General features: G+C 44.8%; 2 protein-coding genes across 5 annotated transcripts in view; both read left to right on the forward strand.

Annotated features, from left to right (window-relative positions):
* Positions 1–2168, forward strand: part of usp45 (ubiquitin specific peptidase 45) — a 98957-nt gene extending 96789 nt beyond the window's left edge. For both annotated transcript variants that reach the window (XM_063040883.1, XM_063040882.1), the window contains exon 17: positions 1292–2168. In XM_063040883.1, the coding sequence (XP_062896953.1) occupies positions 1292–1419 (128 nt within the window). In that variant the 3' untranslated portion in view covers positions 1420–2168. The remainder of the gene's footprint in view (positions 1–1291) is intronic.
* An 18395-nt stretch (positions 2169–20563) lies between these two features.
* The window catches only part of pnisr (PNN-interacting serine/arginine-rich protein), a 46904-nt gene continuing 46415 nt past the window's right edge, over positions 20564–21052 (forward strand). For 2 of the 3 annotated variants that reach the window (XR_010017041.1, XM_063040884.1), the window contains exon 1: positions 20564–20815. The gene's annotated coding sequence lies outside the window, so the exon portion shown is untranslated. Of the gene's footprint in view, positions 20892–21052 lie in introns of all 3 variants that reach the window. The other variant, XM_063040885.1, reaches the window with a different exon arrangement.

Below are 21052 nucleotides of genomic sequence, written 5' to 3' on the forward strand. Positions count from 1 at the left end.
AGTTTGTCAAAGTTTTAGATGATCCTAATGCATGCACTCTTTAAGGAACAGAATGTTTTCTTTTATTTGTTCACTAATTACAGTACTTGAATTGTCTAATGTTGCTAACATTGCTAATGTTAATTTCAAAATCAGAACTGGATACAGGCCAGTCCATCATAGGCAAAGTCCTCCCCACCATTCTGTACATTTACAAGGAGAGCTGCCACAAGAAAGCGGCATCCACCATCAAGGATCCCAACTAGCGACTGCCATCGGGCAGGAGGTACAGAAGCCTATGTTTCCACACCACCAGATTCGGGAAGTCCTGAACCAGTCTGGATAACTTGAAATTACCATTACCCTGAACTGAATGGATTCTACAACATACAGACTCACTTTCAGGAATTCTTTGTAACTTATGTTTTCAGTATTATCTTTGCACATTGTCAGTCTTTGTTAATAATTTTTCATAAATTCTATTGTATCTCTTGCAACAAAATGAATCTATTTATCATTTTATCAGTTTTCTTTGCAGTGTATTTGACTCTTTAGGTATTTGATCTACAAAGCTTATATGGGTATATCAAGCAATCCTAATGTTAGGGGTGAGAGCGATTATATTGATAATTGCGATAAGATGATATTGAAATCCCAACAAAAGTTGTGTCAAAAAAGATCACTATGTGAAAAGCAGCTGCACTTGAGTAGATAGTTGCTTCACTGATCTTTAGAATAAGTTCCCCTTGAAGCACAGTACAGCCTATTGACCCAATTGGAAATACACTTGTGGCCACTTTATTAGGTACGGGAGTGGAATGCAGTCTGGTCTTCTGCTTCTGTAGCTCATCCACTTCAAGGTTCAACATGTGCATTCAGAAATGTTCTCCTGCACACCACTGTTGTAACGTGTGGTTATTTGAGTTACTGTCACTTTTCTGTCAGCTTGAACCAGTCTGGCCATTCTCCTCTGACCTCCCTCATTAACAAAACTTCTTCACTCACAGAACTGCCACTCACTAGATGTGTTTTGTTTTCTGCACCATTCTCTGTAAACTCGACTCTCTTGTGTGTGAAAATTCAAGAGGATCACCATTTTCTGATGCAAAATAGCCAGATATAGACAGGAAATGATGTTCCCATCAAACTGTGAGGCCTAACTTCAAATGTATTCTTCACTTACCATTATTTTGAGAACCTCGACTTTGAATCATTTTGAATGAAAAAGATTCTGATTATCCTGCTGTAGCAATGTGGTGTTGTTTTGCATTTGAATTTAATGGAACTATTAATGATGATTTTTGCTTTCCAGGTTTCAGGGATGTTGGAGCACCACCGGGTCAATGGGTTTACGTCAGCGACACCCATGTACAAACAGTGTCTGAAGCTCGAGTACTTAATGCTCAGGCCTACTTGTTGTTCTATGAACAACTTCCATAAAAATATGGGCTTTAATGTTGTCTAATTTATACCTGCTCATCATGTTGGTTTTACAAACTTTTTGCGCTATCTTTAATTTATCAGATAAAGTTAGAAGTTCATCATGATAAAAATTTGCTATGACCAGCAGAAATTAAATGCACTTTGAGTATGAATGTAATGAAAAGCAGTCAGAGGTTTACTTATAAAATTATGCCTTTGAACCCTGTTATATCCCACCAATACCACCCTATCCTCTCCCAGACTGATAGAAATACACATATTTTCATTATGGCTATTTACATTTAATATATATTTTTCAACTTCAGAATAATCCTACTTTGATTGTACTTAATAACACAATGACTATTTACATTCAAAAAGAGGAAGTTTAGTCTCTGGTCTTAGAGATTGTTATAACTTCCTATTTTTGTGACTGACCTTCATGTAAAGAACGATATCAAAGAATATTGAACAAGTTATTATCTGGTAGATTTATATATATATATATATTTTTAAAAAAGAATAAAATTTAATTCTTTGGAAGCTCATCTCACTTCATGCATTGTTACCTTGGCATCACATTATAAAATTATTATGTCACAAATTCTGGACTGTAATGCATGAACTGGTATTTCCGTGTTAATTTACTCAAAATATGCCAGTAAGGTGCACTGAGTTCTTCGTTAACAGTTTCACAGTATCATTTAATTTATGTATTTTACATTGCAAGGCTTTATTGATGCTCAACAATATCTTAATAAACAATTATTGCCTAATATGTGTTCTTTTGAATTATTCAACAACATTAATAATTCTATTTTGAAATGAATTTTTAATTTGGAATAAAACATTTGTAATATATTTACAAACTATACTTATAGCTTAAGTAAAGTCAGACTATGGTACTAATTCAATTCTGGAACAAATACAATTATCTTCAGTACGTGTTTGTTGATGTTTTGGAGTGGGTGCTGGATGCTTCATGGATGAGAGGGCTTGTGCATTTAGAGAGGTTGGATAATCTTGGGATGTTTTTCTTTGGAGTGGCAGAGGCTCAGGGGGAGATCCGATAGAGGTTTATAAGATTATGAGAGGCAAAGATAGAGTTGACAGACAGTATCTGTTTCCCAGGGATGAAATGTCTAATACTAGAGGGCATGCATTTAAGGTAAAAGGTGGTAATTTCAAAGATGTGAGGGGCAAGTTTTTCCTTATGGAGTGTGGTGGGTGACTGGAACGCGCTGCCTGAGGTGGTGGTAGAGGTAGGTACAGCACAGACTTTTGGATAGGTATATGAATATGTGGAAAGTGGACATAGTGTAGGCAGAGGGGATTAGTTAGTTGCCCATTTGATTACTGATTTAATTGGATCAGCACAACATTTTGGGTCAAAGGGCTTTTTTCTGTGCTGTATTGGTCTCTTTTCTATTAGCAGTTTCAATATCTTGTTGCATAGAATTTCCAAAAATTGTAAATAATTTGTCAAAATCAAATAAATGCATCTAAAATTGAGTTTAAAAGCAGAGCAACACACTCAAAGCGCTGGTGGAACTCAGGAGAGGCAGCATCTATGGAAAAGAGTACAGTCAACGTTTTGAGCTGAAACCGTTTAGCAGGACTGGAGAAAAAAAAGGTGATTAGATTTAAAAGGGGAGGGAGAAGCACAAGGTGATAGGTGAAACCAGGAGGGGAGGGATGAAGTAGAGAGCCGGGAAGTCGATTGATGAAAGAGATACAGGGCTGGAGAAGGGGGAATCTAATAGGAGAGGACAGAAGACCATGGAAGAAAAGAGGGGAGGAGCATCAGAGGGAGGTGATGAGTTGGCAAGGAGATAAGCTGAGAAAGGTAAAAGGGGATGGGGAATGGTGAAGGAGAGAGTGGGTCATTACTGAAAGTTCGGGAAATTGATGTTCATGCCATCAGGTTGGAGGCTACCCAGACGGAATAGAAGGCGTTGTTCCTCCAACCTGAGTGTGGCTTTATGGTGACAGAGGAGGAGGCTACGGATAGACATTTCAGAATTAAAATGGGTGTCCACTGGGAGATCCCGCTGCTCCTGGCAGACAGAGACTGTAGTCTTTTCCACAGATGCTGCCTGGCCTGCTGAGTTCCTCCTGCATTTTGTGTGTGTTGCTTGGATTTTCAGCATCTGCAGCTTGTATCTTGTTTTTGATTAAAAGCAGAGCTAGCCTTTATCTTTAACCGACTGGAAACTGAAATATTTAATTATTTATTTGGTCACAATAGATTAATAACCCTTATCAAATGGACATATCCCTACTGTGTGCAAACCTGCTGATTCACACCCTCACTGAAAATATGGAATCCAGCATTTGAAATGAGCTGATTTTCTAAATGATTGGAAACAGAATTGACTTAATTAGTTGCCATTACAGTACCTTTAATTATAATGTGTATTTATAATTGTGTGTATTTACTGCCATGTTTGGCTGGATTATGCTGAATGGCTAGGAAATCCATTCATAGAGCCCATCATTCAGCTGTTGACATTTAAGTAAGTTCTGAATTTCCACACATGCACTGTGAAATGTAGAAGTCTCAGGTAGCATCCATCTGTTCACACTGCGTCTGGACATCATGCTGAGTCTCAGAACCCAGCCTGGCTGAGAAAGCAAGACTTTTTTAAAAATATTTCAATAGGGATTGTAGACTAAAGACAAAGGTAATCTGTTCATTTTGCAAAGAAGACTATGAATACTTTTTTTATTTCTGTTGTTACTACGTCTTTAAACTTCTATTGTTTGTCATCTTTCAACTTGTAATTTTAAGTATGCCCAAATGCCAAAGCTATTAAAATTAATGGCAACTCTTCTCATTTCTACTATCAGTGAAGAGGTACAAGCCTGAAGACAGACACTCAACGTAACAGGTACAGCTTCTTCCCCTCGCCATCAGGTTTCTATCTAATTATTGTAATTTATAGTATTCATGCATTGCACCTACTGCTGTGGCAAAACAACAAATTTCATGATATATGTCAATGATAATAAACCTGATTCTGAACTCCTATATTTGGCAAAGGCCGAATTGTAACTGTACCTCTGTCAGAGGAGTTTTGGGGGAGAGTACTATTATATAGTCTGAGGATTCTAGTTACACTGTTGGACTTTGGAGTACAGAGGTCCCATGAGGTACGTGAGTCTTCAGCATGCAGTCTAGGTTAGTGGGTATGGGAAGACAACAAGCAGTTATTCTGGGGGAGTAGGCCAGCTCAGTCTATCCATCTTTCTCAGAGTTTACTCCCAATTTCTGTGTAAAATTATATAAAATGCTATGAAAAGCGTGCAGAGAGAAAGGTAGCAAAAATACTTTGGGCTTTACTAATCAAAAGGTCATAGACCTGAACTTTTAACTTAATATTCCACATTTCAAGAATCCAATTGAATACTTCTAACAAGTAGATTTCCAATGTCTTCAGTACATTGTTGCATAAATATATGTAGGTTCATGCTGTAAAATGTTTATTAGGTTTGCAATGGTGACAAGTATTCTGCCCAGAAGGGTAACAGTTTATCTTACTGTTAGGAAAAAGTTAAATCTGATTCTTCCTTGGTGATGGTAGAATAAAATGGAAATATGTAAGACAAAATGATAGAACATAGAAAATCTACAGCACATTACAGGCCCTTCGGCCCACAATGCTGTGCTGAACATGTACTTACTTTAGAAATCACCTAGGGTTACCCATAGCCCTTCATTTTTCTAAGCTCCATGTACCTATCCAAGAGTCTCTTAAAAGACCCTAATGTATCCGCCTTCACTACCATCGCCGGCAGCCCATTCCATGCATTCACCACTCTCTGCATAAAAAACTTAACTTACCCCTGACATCTCCTCAGTACCCACTTCCATGCACCTTAAAACTATGTCCTCTCATGTTAGCCATTTCAGCTCTGGGAAAAAACCTCTGACTATCCACATGATCAATGGCTCTCATCATCTTATACACCTCTATCAGGTCACCTCTCATCCCCCATCACTCCAAGGAGAAAAGGCCAAGTTCACTCAACCTATTTTCATAAGGAATGCTCCCCAATCCAGGCAACATTCTTGTAAATCTCCTCTGCGCCCTTTCTATGGCTTCCACATCCTTCCTGTAGTGAGGTGACCAGAACTGAGCACAGTACTCCAAGTGGAGAATGACCAGGGTCCTATATAGCTGTAACTATATGTTAGCCTGGAGTGGGATTTTATGAAAAGTTAATTGAGTGCAAGCCCTGAGAGTAGATAATGATGAATACATGTTTGTCTAGAGAAGGTGAGGTCATTTTGCAGGTGCAGGTACCAAATGCTGTCTTATTATGGGAATGTACTGGGGTAAGAGTTACTTTTGAGTTTTGAAGCGATCTTCGCTTTTCCTACCAGTAGATTTGGAGAATTCTGCAGAGTCAGCATTTAGTACTTTTGTTCCAATATTTTAAGATGTTTGTTGTAAGTAGTTCAAATTTAAAGATGGTTAATTACAAGGAAAAATTAAAATTACAAAAGGGAATTTGTAAGTTCCATTCAGCTTCTTGAGTTTGGCAGTTTGGCTCAAGGTAAATTTACTATCAAAGTACATATGTCACCATATACAACCCTGAGATTCATTTCCTTGTGGACATTCACAGTAGATACAGAAAAGCCCATAGAATCAATGAAAAACTACACACAAAGATGGACAAACGACCAATATGCAAAAGACAACAAATTGAGCAAATACAAAAGAAAAACAACAATAATAATAAATAATACTGAGAACGTGAGTGGCAGAGTCCCTGAAAGTGAGTCTATAGGTTGTGGAATCAGTCCAATGTTGAGGTGTGTGAAGTTATCCAAAGCCTGATAGTTGAACTTCCTGAACCTGCTGGCACTAGGCCTTCAAACAGTATAGCCTGCCCATGGAGCCTATAATCATAATGTAATTAACCTTTTAGTGTTGGGAATTTTGGTCTGGGGAAAACTTTTCGTTGATTTACTTTTCCTACCAGTGGATTTGGAAAATATTGCAGAGTTAGCATTTGGTGTTTTCTTTCAAAATTTTATGATGTGCATTGTAAGCAGTTCAAGTTTAAAGATAGTTAATTTCAAGGAAAATTGAAAATTACATTGCTGACATCGAAGATAAAATAGCCTTTACAGATGAAGATTCAGATTATAAGGCTTGCTTCCATCAAGGCTCAGTATTATTTACTTACTTATTGGATTTATGTATTTGCAAAGTTTGTCTTTTGCACATCAGTTGTTCGTCAGTATTTGTGTGCAATTTTTTCAATGATTCTATTGTATTTCTCTGTTTTACTGTGAATGCCTGCAAGTAAATGAATCTGAGTAATAGATCAATAACAAGAGAAAATCTGCAGATGCTGGAAATCCAAGCAACACACACAAAATGCTGGAGCAACTCAGCAGGCCAGGCAGTATCTATGGAAAAAAAAAAGTACAGTCAACCTTTCAGGCCAAGACCTTTCAGCAGGACTGTCGACTGTAATCAACACGTATTTTGTGTGTGTTGCTAAGTAATAGATGGTGACGTGGTAGCTTGTGGTTGAGCCCACTAGAGGAAAGGCAATTCTGGACTGGGTGTTGTGTAATAAACCAGATTTGATTGGGGAGCTTAAGGTAAAGGAACCTTTCGAAGACAGCTATCATAATATGATAGAACTCACTTCTCATTTGAGAGCAAGAAGGTAAAGCCAGATTAGTATCACAGTGGAGTAAAGGGTATTACAGAGGCATGGGAAAGGAGCTGGTCAAAATTAGTTGGAAGGGAACACTATTAGGATGACAGCAGAACAGCAATGGCTGAAGTTTCAAGGGGCAAATTCAGGAGGTGCTGGAACCAACATCCCAAAGATGAAGGAGTATTCTAATAGGACGACGAGGCAACTATGGCAGAAAAGGGAAAAGAGAGGGCATATATAGCAAACATTAGTGGGAAGTTAGAGGATTGAGAAGCTTTTAAAAACCAAGAAAAGGCAACTACAAGAGCCATAAGGAAAAAAAAAGATGAGATATGAAGGTCTGCCAGCCAATAATATAAAAGAGCATACAAAAGGCTTTTTTTCCCGGATATATAAAAAGTAAAAGAGAGGCAAGGGTGAGTATTGAATATTAAATGATACTGGAGAGATAGCAATGGGGAACATAGAAAAGGTAGGTTAATTTAAGTACTTTGTGTCAGTCTTCCATCACTGTGGAAAACACTGGCAATATGCCAGAAGTTCAAGAGTGTCAGGGGGCAGAAGTGAATGCAATTGCTATTACTAGGGAGGTGTAAAAGTGCTTGAGAAACTGAAAGGTTTGAAGGTAGATGAGCCATCTGGACTAGATGGACTACACCCTAGGGTCCTGAAAGAGATAGCTGAAGGGCTTATAGAGGCATTAGTAATGATCTTTCAAGAATCACTAGATTCTGGAATGGTTTTGGAGGACTGGAATATTGCAAATGTCAACTCCACTGTTTAAGAAGGGAGGAGGGCAGAAGAAAGGAAATTATAGGACAGTTAGCCTGACTTCAGTGGTTGGAAAGATGTTAAGAGTCCATTTTTAAGGATGAGATTTTGGGATACTTGGAGGCACATGACAAAATAGGCCAAAGTCAGCATGATTTCGTTAAGGGAAAATCTTGCCTGACAAATCTGTTGGAATTATTTGAGGAAGTAACAGGCTGGATAGACAAAGGAGAGTCAGTGAATGTAGATTACTTGGGTTTTCAGAGACCTTTTACAAAATGCCACACATGTGGCTGTTGAATAAGATAAGAACCCATGGTATTACAAGGAAGATACTAGCTTGGATAGAACATTGGCTGACTGGCAGGAGGCAAAGAATGGGATAAAGGGGGCCTTTTCTGATTGGCTGCCAGTGACTAGTGGTGTTCCACAGTGGTTAGTGTTGGGACCGCTTCTTTTTATGTTTTATGTCAATAATTTGGATGATGGAATTGATGGTTTTGCTGCCAAGTTTGAAGATGATACAAAGGCCTGTGGAGGGGAAGGTAGTGCAGTTGCAGATGGACAGATAGGGAGAATGGGAAAAGAAGATGGATTTTGGTGAAAGGAATAAAGGGTAGAATATTTTCTAAACAGGAAGAAAATTCAAAAATCATAGGTGCGGACTCCACTTGAAGAATTCCTTAAGGTTAACTTGCAGGTTGAGTTGGTGATATGGAAGTATAGAAATCTGCAGCACATTACAGGCCCTTCTGCCAACAATGTTACTCTAGAAACTGCCTAGAGTTTTCCTACCACATAGCTCTCTATTTGTTCTACACTCCATGTACCTATTTAAGAGTCTCTTAAAAGACCCTATTGTATCAGTCTCTACAACCTTCGCTGGCAGTGCATTCCACGCACCCATTGTTGTGTAAGGCAAATGTAATATTATCATTCATTCTGAGAGGACTAGAATATAAGAACAGAGGCTTTATAAGGCTTTTGTCAACCCACACGAGGTATTGTGGGCTTATTTAAGAAAAGATATGCAGGCATAGAAGGTCCAAAGGAGGTTCATGAGAATAATTCTGGGAATGAAAGTGTTAATGTATGAGGAGTGTTTGATGGCTCTGGGCCTGTACTCGCTGGAGTTTAAAAGAATGAGGGGAGATCTCATTGAAACCTGTTGAATATTGAAAGGCCTAGACAGACTGGATGTGGAGAGGATATTTTCTATGGTGGGTGAGTCTAGGACCAGAGGGCAGTCTCAGAAAAGACGGACATCCATTTAGAACAGAGGTGAGGAGGAATTTCTTTAGCAGAGGGTAGTGAATCTGTGGGATTCATTGCCACGGGCCTATGGAGACCAAATAATTAAGGTGGAGGTCAATAGTTTTTTGATTAGTCCAGGTTATGGAGAGAAGGCAGGAGAATGAGGTTGACACAGGTAATAAACCAGCCACAGTGGGAATGCAAAGCAGACTCAATGGGCCAAATGGACTAATTCTGCTCCTATGTCTTATGATCAATACACAAAATGCTGAAGGAATCCTGATTAAAGGTCTCAATCTGAAATGTTGGCTGTTGTTTGATTTCAATAGATGCTGCCTGACCTGCTGAGTTCCTCCAGCATTTTTTTGTGTGTGTGTTTTGCTCTGAATTTCCAGCATCTGTTCAATCTCTTGTGTATGTGGTGACATATATGTACTTTGATAATAAATTTACTTTGAACTTTGGCTTCCAACAATTACAGGGGAATGTTTTCTGTTTGTTACAGCTTCCTTGGTGATGAAAATGATGATAGACAAGTTAATATTTATGAGGCTACTTGTACAATGGAGGGAGGCACACTGCCTTTTAACACCTCGATGGAAAACAGAACCTGGAGCTTCTGTTTTATGTTTCAACGTGATGTTTAACTCAAATTTGGTCTTCATATTTATTGTTTAATATGAATTCCATTGTTTTTTTTTGCATTGCTCATTCACATAATGGGATTTTAAAAGAGAAACTGGTCACAATATTGTTCACCATAAAGCTATAGAATATTATACAAACTCATATTGTCCTGTAGGGTGGCATGGTCACATAGCAAACCGTGTAACTCTATTACAGCACCAGCTCTAAGTTCGGGATTCACTGCCCACCACTGTATGTTTTCCCTGTGACCATGTGAGTTTCCTCCAGGTGCTCCAGTCTCCTCCCACATTCTACAGACATACAGGTTCGGGTTATTAAGTTCCGGTGCTGTGTTAGCACTGGAAATGTGGTGACACTTGTGAGCCGGCCCCAGCAGAACCCTCGCTGATTTGATGCTAGTGACATACTTTGCAGTATGTTTCAATGAACATATGACAAATAAAGGAATCTATAATTTTTACAATTTGTTGTTCTTGCTTGGCCTGGCTTGTACAGTTCCAGACCCACAGCTATGTGGTTCACTCTTTATTGCTGTCTGACATGGTCTAACATGTTTGTCATTTCAAGAGAAAGCAGGAATGCACAATAAAGGTTGGTCTCACTATCAATGATCACACACCTTGAACGTACCTCCACTGTCGTGATGAGGCCACACTTAGGTTGGAGGAACACCACCTTATGTTCCATTTGGGTAGCCTCCAACCTGATGGCACGAACATCGATTTCTCAAACTTCCAGTAATGCCTCCACCACCCCCTTCACCATTTCCCATCCCCTTCTCCCTCTCTCACCTTATATCCTTGCCTACCCATCCCCTTCCCCTTCCCCTTCCTCTGGTGCTCCTCCACTCTTTTGTTTCTTCCATGGCCTTCGGTCTCTTTCACCAATCAACTTCTCAGCTCTTCACTTCATCCCCTCCTACTTCAGGTTTCACCTATCACCTTGTGTTTCTCTCTCCCCTCCACCTTTTAAATCTACTCCTCAGCTTTTTTTCTCCAGTCCTGCCACAGACATCCCACCTCTCCCGGAAGTTCCGGGAGTCTACCGCATATTAATAGTGGCTCCCTGATGCCCACAAATTATATACAATGTCCCGGAAATTGAATTTTTTGAGAGCGAGCGTGAGAGAATGCGCAAGAGCAAGAAAGCAAGCGTGAGTGAGAGCGACCACGAAAGAGAGAGACCAGGCAGCATCTCTAGGAAGAGGTACAGTCGACGTTTCGGGCCGAGACCCTTCATCAGGACTAACTGAAAGAAGAGCTAGTAAGAGATTTGAAAGTGGGAGGGGGAGGGGGAGATCCAAAATGATAGGAGAAGACAGGAGGGGGAGGGATGGAGCCAAGAGCTGGACAGGTGATTGGCAAAAGGGATATGAGAGGATCATGGGACAGGAGGCCCAGGGAGAAGAAAAAGGGTGGGGGGGACCCAGAGGATGGGCAAGGGGTATAGTGGGAGGGACAGAGGGAGAAAAAGGAGAGTCAGAGAAAGAATGTGTGTATATAATTAAGTAACGGATGTGGTACGAGGGGGAGGTCTGTGTCCCCCCTCCCCCTTTTCCTTCTCCCTGGGCCTCCTGTCCCATGATAACGTTATTTAATCTAGCTGGCTAGCTGCTAAGAAGCTACTCTATTGCAGACATCCCACCTCTCCCGGAACTCTCCCGCAAATTGATGGTGCTACCTCCCTGAAATGAGTTTTTGCAGGGTGGGATGTCTGCTGCCAAAGGGTTTCGGCCCCAAACGTCGATTGTACTCTTTTCCATAAATGCTGCCTGGCCTGCTGAGTTCTTCCGACATTTTGTGTGCGTTGCTCGGATTTCCAGCATCTGCAGATTTTCTTTCATTTGAAATTTTTTTTAAAAAATGATTGCAATAGCTATTTCTTTCTCACCTGGAGGCATTAATTACTTTCTGTCGTTTTTTGTTTGTCAGTCTTTGTGTGCAATTTTAATTGATTCTACTGTATTTCTTTGTATTTACCGTAAATAATTCTCAAGGTAGAATATAGTGACATATATCTGCCCTGATAATAAATTTACTTTGAATTTTACTGTGGTTTGTATGGCAACCAGAAACCGTCTATGCCTCTACTGCTTGGAGGCACTGATGTCAACCATCATGAAGTCACGTCATGTACAGGCCCTCCTGTGCATAAGCATCATGTTATGGACATACAATTAATCTACGTATCAGAATCAGAATTGGGTTTATTATCATCGGCATGTGTTGTGAAATTTGTTACCCTTAGTAGCAGCAGTTCAATGCAATACATCATATAGAAGAAAATAATAATAAAGTAAATCAATTAAGTATGTGAATATTGAATAGGTTAAAAATCATGCAAAAAAACAGAAATAATATATACTAAAAAAGTGAGGTAGTGTTCATGGGTTCAATGTCCATTTAGGAATCGGATGGCAGAGGGTAAGAATCATTGAGTGTGTGGCTTCAGGCTTCTGTATCTTCTGCCTGATGGTAACAGTGAGAAAAGGGCATGCCCTGTGTGCCGGGGGTCCTTAATAATGGATACTGACTTTCTGAGACACCACCCCTTGAAGATGTCTTGGGTATATAAGCTATTATGTGTATTTATATTTATTGTTTTTAAATGTTATTGTCCTCTATCTTTGTGCTTTGTTTTGTGCTGCATCAGATCCGGGGTAACAATTATTTTGTTCTCCTTCACATGTGCGCTGGAAATGACATTAAACAATTTTGAATCTTATATATTCTGATCAGTTTACTTGAACCTCATTGAGTGAGCCATGTCCAATTCAGTCAAGCCCAGGCCTACTTATAGTTACACACATCAAAGTTGTTGGTGAACGCAGCAGGTCAGGCAGCATCTCTAGGAAGAGGTGCAGTCGACGTTTCAGGCCGAGACCCTTCGTCAGGACGTCGACTGTTAACTCTTTTCCATAGATGCTGCCTGGCCTGCTGTGTTAACAGTCGACGTTTTGGGCTGAGACCATTCATCAGGACCGGGTCCCAGCCCGAAATGTCAACCATTGACTCTTCTCCATAGATGCTGCCTGGTCTGCTGAGTTCCTCCAGCATTTTGTGTGTGTTGCTTGGATTTCCAGCATCTGCAGATTTTCTTTTGCTAACAATCAATGAAATATGTCCTGTTTTGGATGTGAGATCATTCCATGTAGCAAATAATTTCTGCTACAATGTGAAACCATAGGAATGTAGCTTTTCTGTTTCATGTTATTTTGTGTTTCTGTTCGCAATAGATATGATTTTGTAGCAATGACATTGAATTTTCCTGTTTACAAGCTTCGCAGTTTTAAAGATAATCCCTCTGAGAATATGAAAACTCAATTTAAAAAATGCTTCAGAGAGGTTAATTGAGGGTTAAATATAGTTAAAATTAAGTATTATAAGTGTAGACGACACTACTGGAAAACTCCAGTCCTTTCCCTTTTCCACCTACCTACCAACTTCCTCATTCCCTTCCCCATCCACCTGTCACCTTCTCCACCTACCCCCACCTTCTTATTCTGGCTTCTTCCCCCCACTTTTCCAGTCCTGATGAAGGACTTCAGCCCAAAACGGTGACCGTTTATTCCCCTCTGCCTGACCTGAAGAGTTCCTCCAGCACTTTGTGTGTGTTACTCTGGATTTCCAGAATCTCTTGTCTTTAAACTCTGTCCTTTCTCAGACTGCCAGGTGAGAGCAAATGAGGCACAAACTTAACACCTCATCCCAGAGGCAGATTTTCCATCTTTTTTTTAATTACACTGAAACTTCTCTACATTTATTCCAAAACTTTCTGCTCCAATGTAAAGATAAATACAGTATAAACTTTGTCACACGTATAGTGAAACATACTGTGAAATGCGTCGTTTTAGTGGATGACCAGCACAATCGAAGATGCACTGGGGGAAGCCTGCAAGAGATGCCATTGTTCCAGCAGCAACATTGCAAACTCCTTACAGGCAATGGCAAGAACTGAACCCTGATCTTACTGCTGCTGCCGTAGTGTGTTATGCTGTGTTACCATCAGAGTAAAAAACTAGCAAACAACAGCTAACGTTTCTGGCTGGATTCTTAAATTTTGTTGAGTCCGCCCCACACATTCAGGCATCGCTACCAAACTACATGCTGCACAGACAGAATGCAAATTAGCCATTATGTCAAGAATTCTTCAAATTGGAAAACTGACACCTATTGCTGCCCAGGGTGACTGTCGAGTCACCGGTGTCTTCCTGGCAGAAATTTGCACAGCTATTACAGATGTAAGCTGTTTCTGATAGTATCATAGGTTTCTGACAGGCCCTTCAGCCCATCTAGTCAATGCAGACCACATGCTCTGTTAGCTCGTCCAACCTTCCTGCCTTTCGACCATATTCCTCCAGGCCCCTCACTCCATCTACCTATCCATCCAAGAGCTTCATAGACCTGTCTCAACCACTCCTTCTGGCAGCTCAACCTATATAACCGTCTCATTTTGCACAAAAAATTTGCTCCTTGGGTCCCTTTTAAATATTTCCCTTCTCACCATAGACCTATACACCTTAGGCTTGAACTCACCTAATGTGGAAGAAAAGACTGTTATCATCCACCTTATTTATGCCTCTCATAATTGTAAACACTTCTATAAGGGTCACCCCTATTCCCCTATGCTACCCTCACTCTTGTCCCCATCCTCCCCTTATAACTCAGGCCCACCGAGACTATTGAATGGTTCCCTAGGATGGATGTCTGGCCTCACTATCTAACTCCTGGCGATCTTGCACCTTATTATCTCCCTGCACTGCACTTTGTAGCTTTAACGCTTTATTCTGCATTCTGCTATTGTCTATCTTGCATGATCTTGTTGCATCGTGTCAAGATTTGATCGGTGTAGAGATTTTCACTGTGTCTCAGTACATCTGACAACAATAGACCAATTCCTCCAGTTCTGGTATCATCCTCCTAAATCGTCAATCAGAATCATCACTGGCAAATGTCGTGAGATTTATTGTTTGTGGCAGCTGTACAGTACAATAATTCTCTGCACTGTTCCCAGTTCAGCTATATCTTTCCTATAACACAGTGAACAAAACTTGCCCACTCACTCCCTCCCTCCCCTCCTACTCTCTACCCTCACTCCTGTCCCCATCCCCTCCCTTCATTCCCCTGCTCTCTCCCCCACCCCTTCCCATCTCCCTACCCTACACTTCTCTCCCCACCCTCAATCCCCCCACATCCCACCCTCCACCTCCTCCCACCCACCCTCCCCCACCTACCCCCTCTACTCTCTACCCTCACTTCCCTCTCCTCCCCACCCTCAATACTGCCTCATCCCACCCTGAATCCCATACCATCCCCCCACTCCCCTTTTCCCCTCTCCTCCTTTCCCTCTTCCCTTTACTCCCCCCACCTTACCCTTCCCCCTCACCTTCCCCCGATCCCTCCCCACCCATCCTCCTCCCCATCCCCATCCCTACCCCCCTCTCTCCAACCCTACTCCTCTATCCTCTTCCCCCCACCCCCTTCACCCTCACCTCCTCCTCCCATCACCTTCCCCTACACCCTTCCCCATCCCCACCTCCCTTCCCCCCTTCCCCATCCCCACCTCCCTTCCCCTTACTCTCTCACCATCCCCTACACCTTACACCTCTCCATCCCCTCTTCCTACTTCCTCCCCCCCTCCCATCTCCACCCCCACCCCAATGCTCTTCACCCCACCCATATAACCATATATCAATTACAGCATGGAAACAGGCCATCTCGGCCCTTCTAGTCCGTGCCGAACTCTTACTCTCACCTAGTCCCACCGACCTGCACTCAACCCATAACCCTCCATTCACTTCCTATCCATATATCTATCCAATTTAACTTTAAATGACAACATCGAACCTGCCTCAACCACTTCTGCTGGAAGCTCATTCCACACAGCTACCACTCTCTGAGTAAAGAAGTCCCCCCTCATGTTACCCCTAAACTTTTGCCCTTTAACTCTCAACTCATGTCCTCTTGCTTGAATCTCCCCTACTCTCAATGGAAAAAGCCTATCCACGTCAACTCTATCTATCCCCCTCATAATTTTAAATACCTCTATCAAGTTCCCCCTCGACCTTCTATGTTCCAAAGAATAAAGACCCAACTTGTTCAACCTTTCTCAGTAACTTAGGTGATGAAACCCAGGCAACATTTTAGTAAATCTCCTCTGTACTCTCAATTTTGTTGACAACTTTCCTATAATTCGGTGACCAGAACTGTACACCATACTCCACATTTGGCCTTACCAATGCCTTATACAATTTCAACATTACATTCCAACTCCTATACTCAATGCTCTGATTTATAAAGGCCAGCATACCAAAAGCTTTCTTCACCACCCTATCCACATGAGATTCCACCTTCAGGGAACTATGCACCATTATTCCTAGATTCCTCTGTTCTACTGCATTCTTCAATGCCCTACCATTTACCATGTATGTTCTATTTTAATTGGTCCTACCAAAATGTAGCACCTCACATTTTTCAGCATTAAACTCCATCTGCCATCTTTCAGCCCACTCTTCTAACTGGCCTAAATCTCTCTTGCAAGCTTTGAAAACCCACTTCATTATCCACAACACCACCTATCTTAGTATCATCTGCATACTTACTAATCCAATTTACCACCCCATCATCCAGATCATTAATATATTTGACAATCAACATTGGACCCAGTACAGATCCCTGAGGCACACCACTAGTCACTGGCCTCCAATCTGACAAACAGTTATCCGCCACTACTCTCTGGCATCTCCCATCCAGCCACTGCTGAATCCATTTTACTACTTCGATATTAATGCCTAATGATTGAACCATCCTAACTAATCTTCTGTGTGGAAACTTGTCAAAGGCCTTACTGAAGTCCATATAGACAACATCCACTGCTTTACCCTCGTCAACTTTCCGAGTAACCTCATCAAAAAATTCAATAAGATTTGTCAAACATGACCCTCCACGCACAAATCCATGTTGACTGTTCCTAATCAGACCCTGTCTATCCAGATAATTATATATACCATCTCTAAGAATACTTTCCATCAATTTACCCACCACTGACATCAAACTCACAGGCCGATAATTGCTAGGTTTACTCTTAGAACCCTTTTTAAACAATGGAACAACATGAGCAATCGCCAATCCTCTGGCACCACCCCCGTTTCTAATGACATTTGAAATATTTCTGTCAGAGCCCCAGCTATTTCCACACTAACTTCCCTCAAGGTCCCAGGGAATATCTTGTCTGGACCCGGAGATTTATCCACTTTTACATTCCTTAAAAGCGCCAGTACTTCCTCTACTTTAATTATCATACTTTCCCTAACTACCCTTCTTGTTTCCTTACCTTACACAATTCAATACCCTTCTCCTTAGTGAATACCGAAGAAAAGAAATTGTTCAAAGTCTCCCCCATCTCTTTTAGCTCCGCACACATCCGTCCACTCTGATTCTCTAAGGGACCAATTTTATCCCTCATGGTCCTTTTGCTATTAATATAACTGTAGAAACCCTTTGGATTTATTTTCACCTTACTTGCCAAAGCAGCCTCATATCTTCTTTTAGCTTTTCTAATTTCTTAAGATTCTTTTTACATTCTTTATATTCCTCGAGCACTTCATTTACTCCAAGCTGCCTATACTTATTGTAGATCCTTCTCTTGAAAACCATGGCTCTCTCAAACTTTTAACCTTTCCTTTCAACCTAACAAGAATATACAGATCCTGTACCTTCAAAATTTCACCTTTAAATGACCTCCATTTCTCTATTACATCCTTCCCATAAAACAAATTGTCCCAATCCACTCCTTCTAAATCCTTTCGCATCTCCTCAAAGTTAGCCTATCTCCAATCAAAAATCTCAACTCTGGGTCCAGTCCTATCTTTCTCCATAATTATATTGAAACTAATGGCATTCTGATCACTGGACCCAAAGTGCTCCCCAACACATACCTCTGTCACCTGCCCTATCTCATTCCCTAACAGGAGATCCAACACTGCCCCTTCTCTAGTTGGTACCTCTATGTATTGAAATATCTATGAAATATCTATCATATTTCCAGGTATCAATCCATGCTCTAAGCTCATCCACCTTTCTTACAATGCTCCTAGCAATAAAATAGATGCATTTAAGAAATTTTCCACCTCTTACTCTCTGTTTATCCTTAATGGAGCAGACAACTTTGTTATCTTTTTCTTCCTTCTCCCCTACATCTTTGCTCTGAGTGCTCCCAATCTCTGTCCCCTGCCTATCTTCCCTCACACACTGTCTACTAGCTTTCTCTGTTTATGAACTAACCTCCTCTCTCCTAGTCTCATAAATTTGATTCCCACCCCCCAACCATTCTAGTTTAAAGTCACCTCAGTAGCCCTCGCAAATCTCCCTGCCAGGATATTGGTCCCCCTGGGATTCAAGTGCAACCCGTCCTTTTTGTACAGGTCACGCCTGCGTCAAAAGAGGTCCCAATGATCCAAAAACTTGAATCCCTGCCCCCTGCTCCAATCCCTCAGCCATGCATTTATCCTCCAATCCCTCAGCCACGCATTCCTACTCTCACCGTCGTAATCCCGAGATTACTACCTTTGCGGTCCTTCTTCTCAACTCCCTTCCTAACTCCCAATATTCTCTTTTCAGGACCTCTTCTCTTTTCCTACCTATGTCATTGGTTCCTATATGTACCACGATCTCTGGCTCCTCTCCCTCTCACTTCAGGATATCTTGGACGCACCACTTCTCCTCTATCCTTTTCCCTCACCACCTTCCCCCATTCCTTTCCGCCTTCCCTCCCCAATTTCTCCTAAACCCTTCCCCTACCCATCACCCGCTCCCCCACCCCTTCTCCTCCCATCACTATTCCTACTCCCTCCCCTTCCCCTCTATACTATTCCCCCTCCCTCCCCTTCCCCTCTATACTATTCCCCCACCACCTTCCCCATCCCTCACCTCCCCTTCCCACTGCTCTCCTGCTACCCTCAGCCCCTACTCCCACTCTTGCACCCCTCCCCCTTTCATCCCTTACCTCTCCCCACTCGTCCCCACCCATCCCCCCTCTCACCCCTTGCCCACTGCCAGCATCCCCCTCACCTTTTCCCCAGCCCCTCGCTCCCTAACCTGCTCCACCCCTCACCCCACCCCCTCTCGTCCCTGCCCCCTCTCGACCCTCCCTCCCCCTCGCCTCCCCCCCTCCCCCTCCCCCTCCTACCTCACCCACCCTCCCCCTCCTACCTCACCCACCCTCCCCTTCCTCTCCCCTCACCCCTCACCCCTTCCCCCTCACCCCTCACCCCCTCCCCCTCACCCCCTCCCCTTCCCCCTCACCCCCTCCCCTTCCCCCTCACCCCTCCCCTCCCCCTCCCCTCCCCCTCACCCCTCACCCCCCCTCCCCCTCACCCCTCACCCCCTCCCCTCACCCCTCACCCCCTCCCCTCACCCCCTCCCCTCCCCCTCCCCTCTCCCCTCACCCCCTCCCCTACCCCCCTCCCCCCTCACCCCCTCCCCTACCCCCCTCACCCCCTCCCCTACCCCCCTCACCCCTCACCCCCTCCCCTACCCCCCTCACCCCTCCCCCTACCCCCCTCCCCTCTCCCCTCCCCCCTCCCCCTACCCCCCTCCCCCCTCCCCCTACCCCCCTCCCCTCCCCTACCCTCCCCTCCCCACCCCCCTCCCCTCCCCTCCCCACCACCCTCCCCTCCCCACCCCCCTCCCCTCCCCCCTCCCCTCCCCACTCCCCTCCCCTCCCCTCCCCACCCCCCCTCCCCTCCCCTCCCCACCCCACCCCCCTCCCCTCCCCTCCCCCTCCCCCTCCCCTCCCCCCTCCCCTCCCCTCCCCCTACCCCCTCCCCCTCCCCCGCCTCTCACCTCCCCCCCTCCCCCCCTCCCCTACCCCCTCCCCCCTCCCCTACCCCCTCCCCCCCTCCCCTACCCCCTCCCCTCACCCCCCTCCCCTACCCCCTCCCCCCTCCCCTCACCCCCCTCCCCTACCCCCTCCCCCCTCCCCTCACCCCCCTCCCCTACCCCCTCCCCCTCCCCTCACCCCTCCCCTCACCCCCCTCCCCTACCCCCTCCCCTCACCCCCCTCCCCTACCCCCTCCCCTCACCCCCCTCCCCTACCCCCTCCCCTCACCCCCCTCCCCTACCCCCTCCCCTCACCCCCCTCCCCTACCCCCTCCCCTCACCCCCCTCCCCTACCCCCTCCCCTACCCCCTCCCCTCACCCCCTCTCCCCTCACCCCCTCCCCTCACCCCCTCTCCTCTCCCCCCTCCCCTCACCCCCTCTCCCCTCACCCCCTCCCCTCACCCCCTCTCCTCTCCCCCCTCCCCTCACCCCCTCTCCTCTCCCCCCTCCCCTCACCCCCTCTCCTCTCCCCCTCCCCTCACCCCCTCCCCTCACCCCCTCCCCTCACCCCCTCTCCTCTCCCCCCTCCCCTCACCCCCTCTCCTCTCCCCCCTCCCCTCACCCCCTCTCCTCTCCCCCCTCCCCTCACCCCCCCTCCTCTCCCCCCTCCCCTCACCCCCTCTCCTCTCCCCCCCTCTCCTCTCCCCCCCTCTCCTCTCCCCCCCTCTCCTCTCCCCCCCTCTCCTCTCCCCCCTCCCCTCACCCCCTCTCCTCTCCTCTCCTCCCTCCCCTCACCCCCTCTCCTCCCTCCCCTCACCCCCTCTCCTCCCTCCCCTCACCCCCTCTCCTCTCGCCCCTTGACCCCGCACCCTACTCCACCTTCACCCCTCAATCCCCTACCCCACTCAACCCCACACCCCATTACACCCTCTGCGCACGTCGACCCTTCGCCCCTCCCCTTGACCCCTTGCCCCCTCCCCTCTTCCTTTCCTTTGTCCCGACCTCTGGGGAGAGTGGGGTCACGGCGTCAGACGGACGTGTCGGAATCGCCAGCGCTCCCTACCGTCCCGATCCTGGCCGGAGTGATGGGCGGCGGATGGGCCAAGGCCCGGGGAGGCTGAGGCTGAGGAGGCAGTTTGGGGCCTGGAGACTGGAGACTGGGGACTGGGTTTTGCTTCCGGGTCGGTGGTGACGGCGCCATATTGATCAGTTGGAGCGCGGAGCGGCAGCCGAGGGTGGTGAGTGAAAAGCTAAAGCTGAACCCTCAACGCGACGCGACGCGACGCGCTCCCCTTGTGCCCCTTCTCCGGGGAGGTGAGTGAAAAACATCCTCAACGCTCACTCGCCGTCGCGGAGCTGAATGAACCCCCTTCCCCGCCCCCCCATCTCTCGATGCCCTCACGCACCGTGACCAGCGGAGCTTGTGGAAAATATTAACCCCCACCCCCGTGACCCCGGCGGGGGAATGAAAAACA

Source organism: Mobula hypostoma, chromosome 2, assembly GCF_963921235.1.
Source record: "Mobula hypostoma chromosome 2, sMobHyp1.1, whole genome shotgun sequence".
Classification (NCBI taxonomy): Eukaryota; Metazoa; Chordata; class Chondrichthyes; order Myliobatiformes; family Myliobatidae; genus Mobula; species Mobula hypostoma.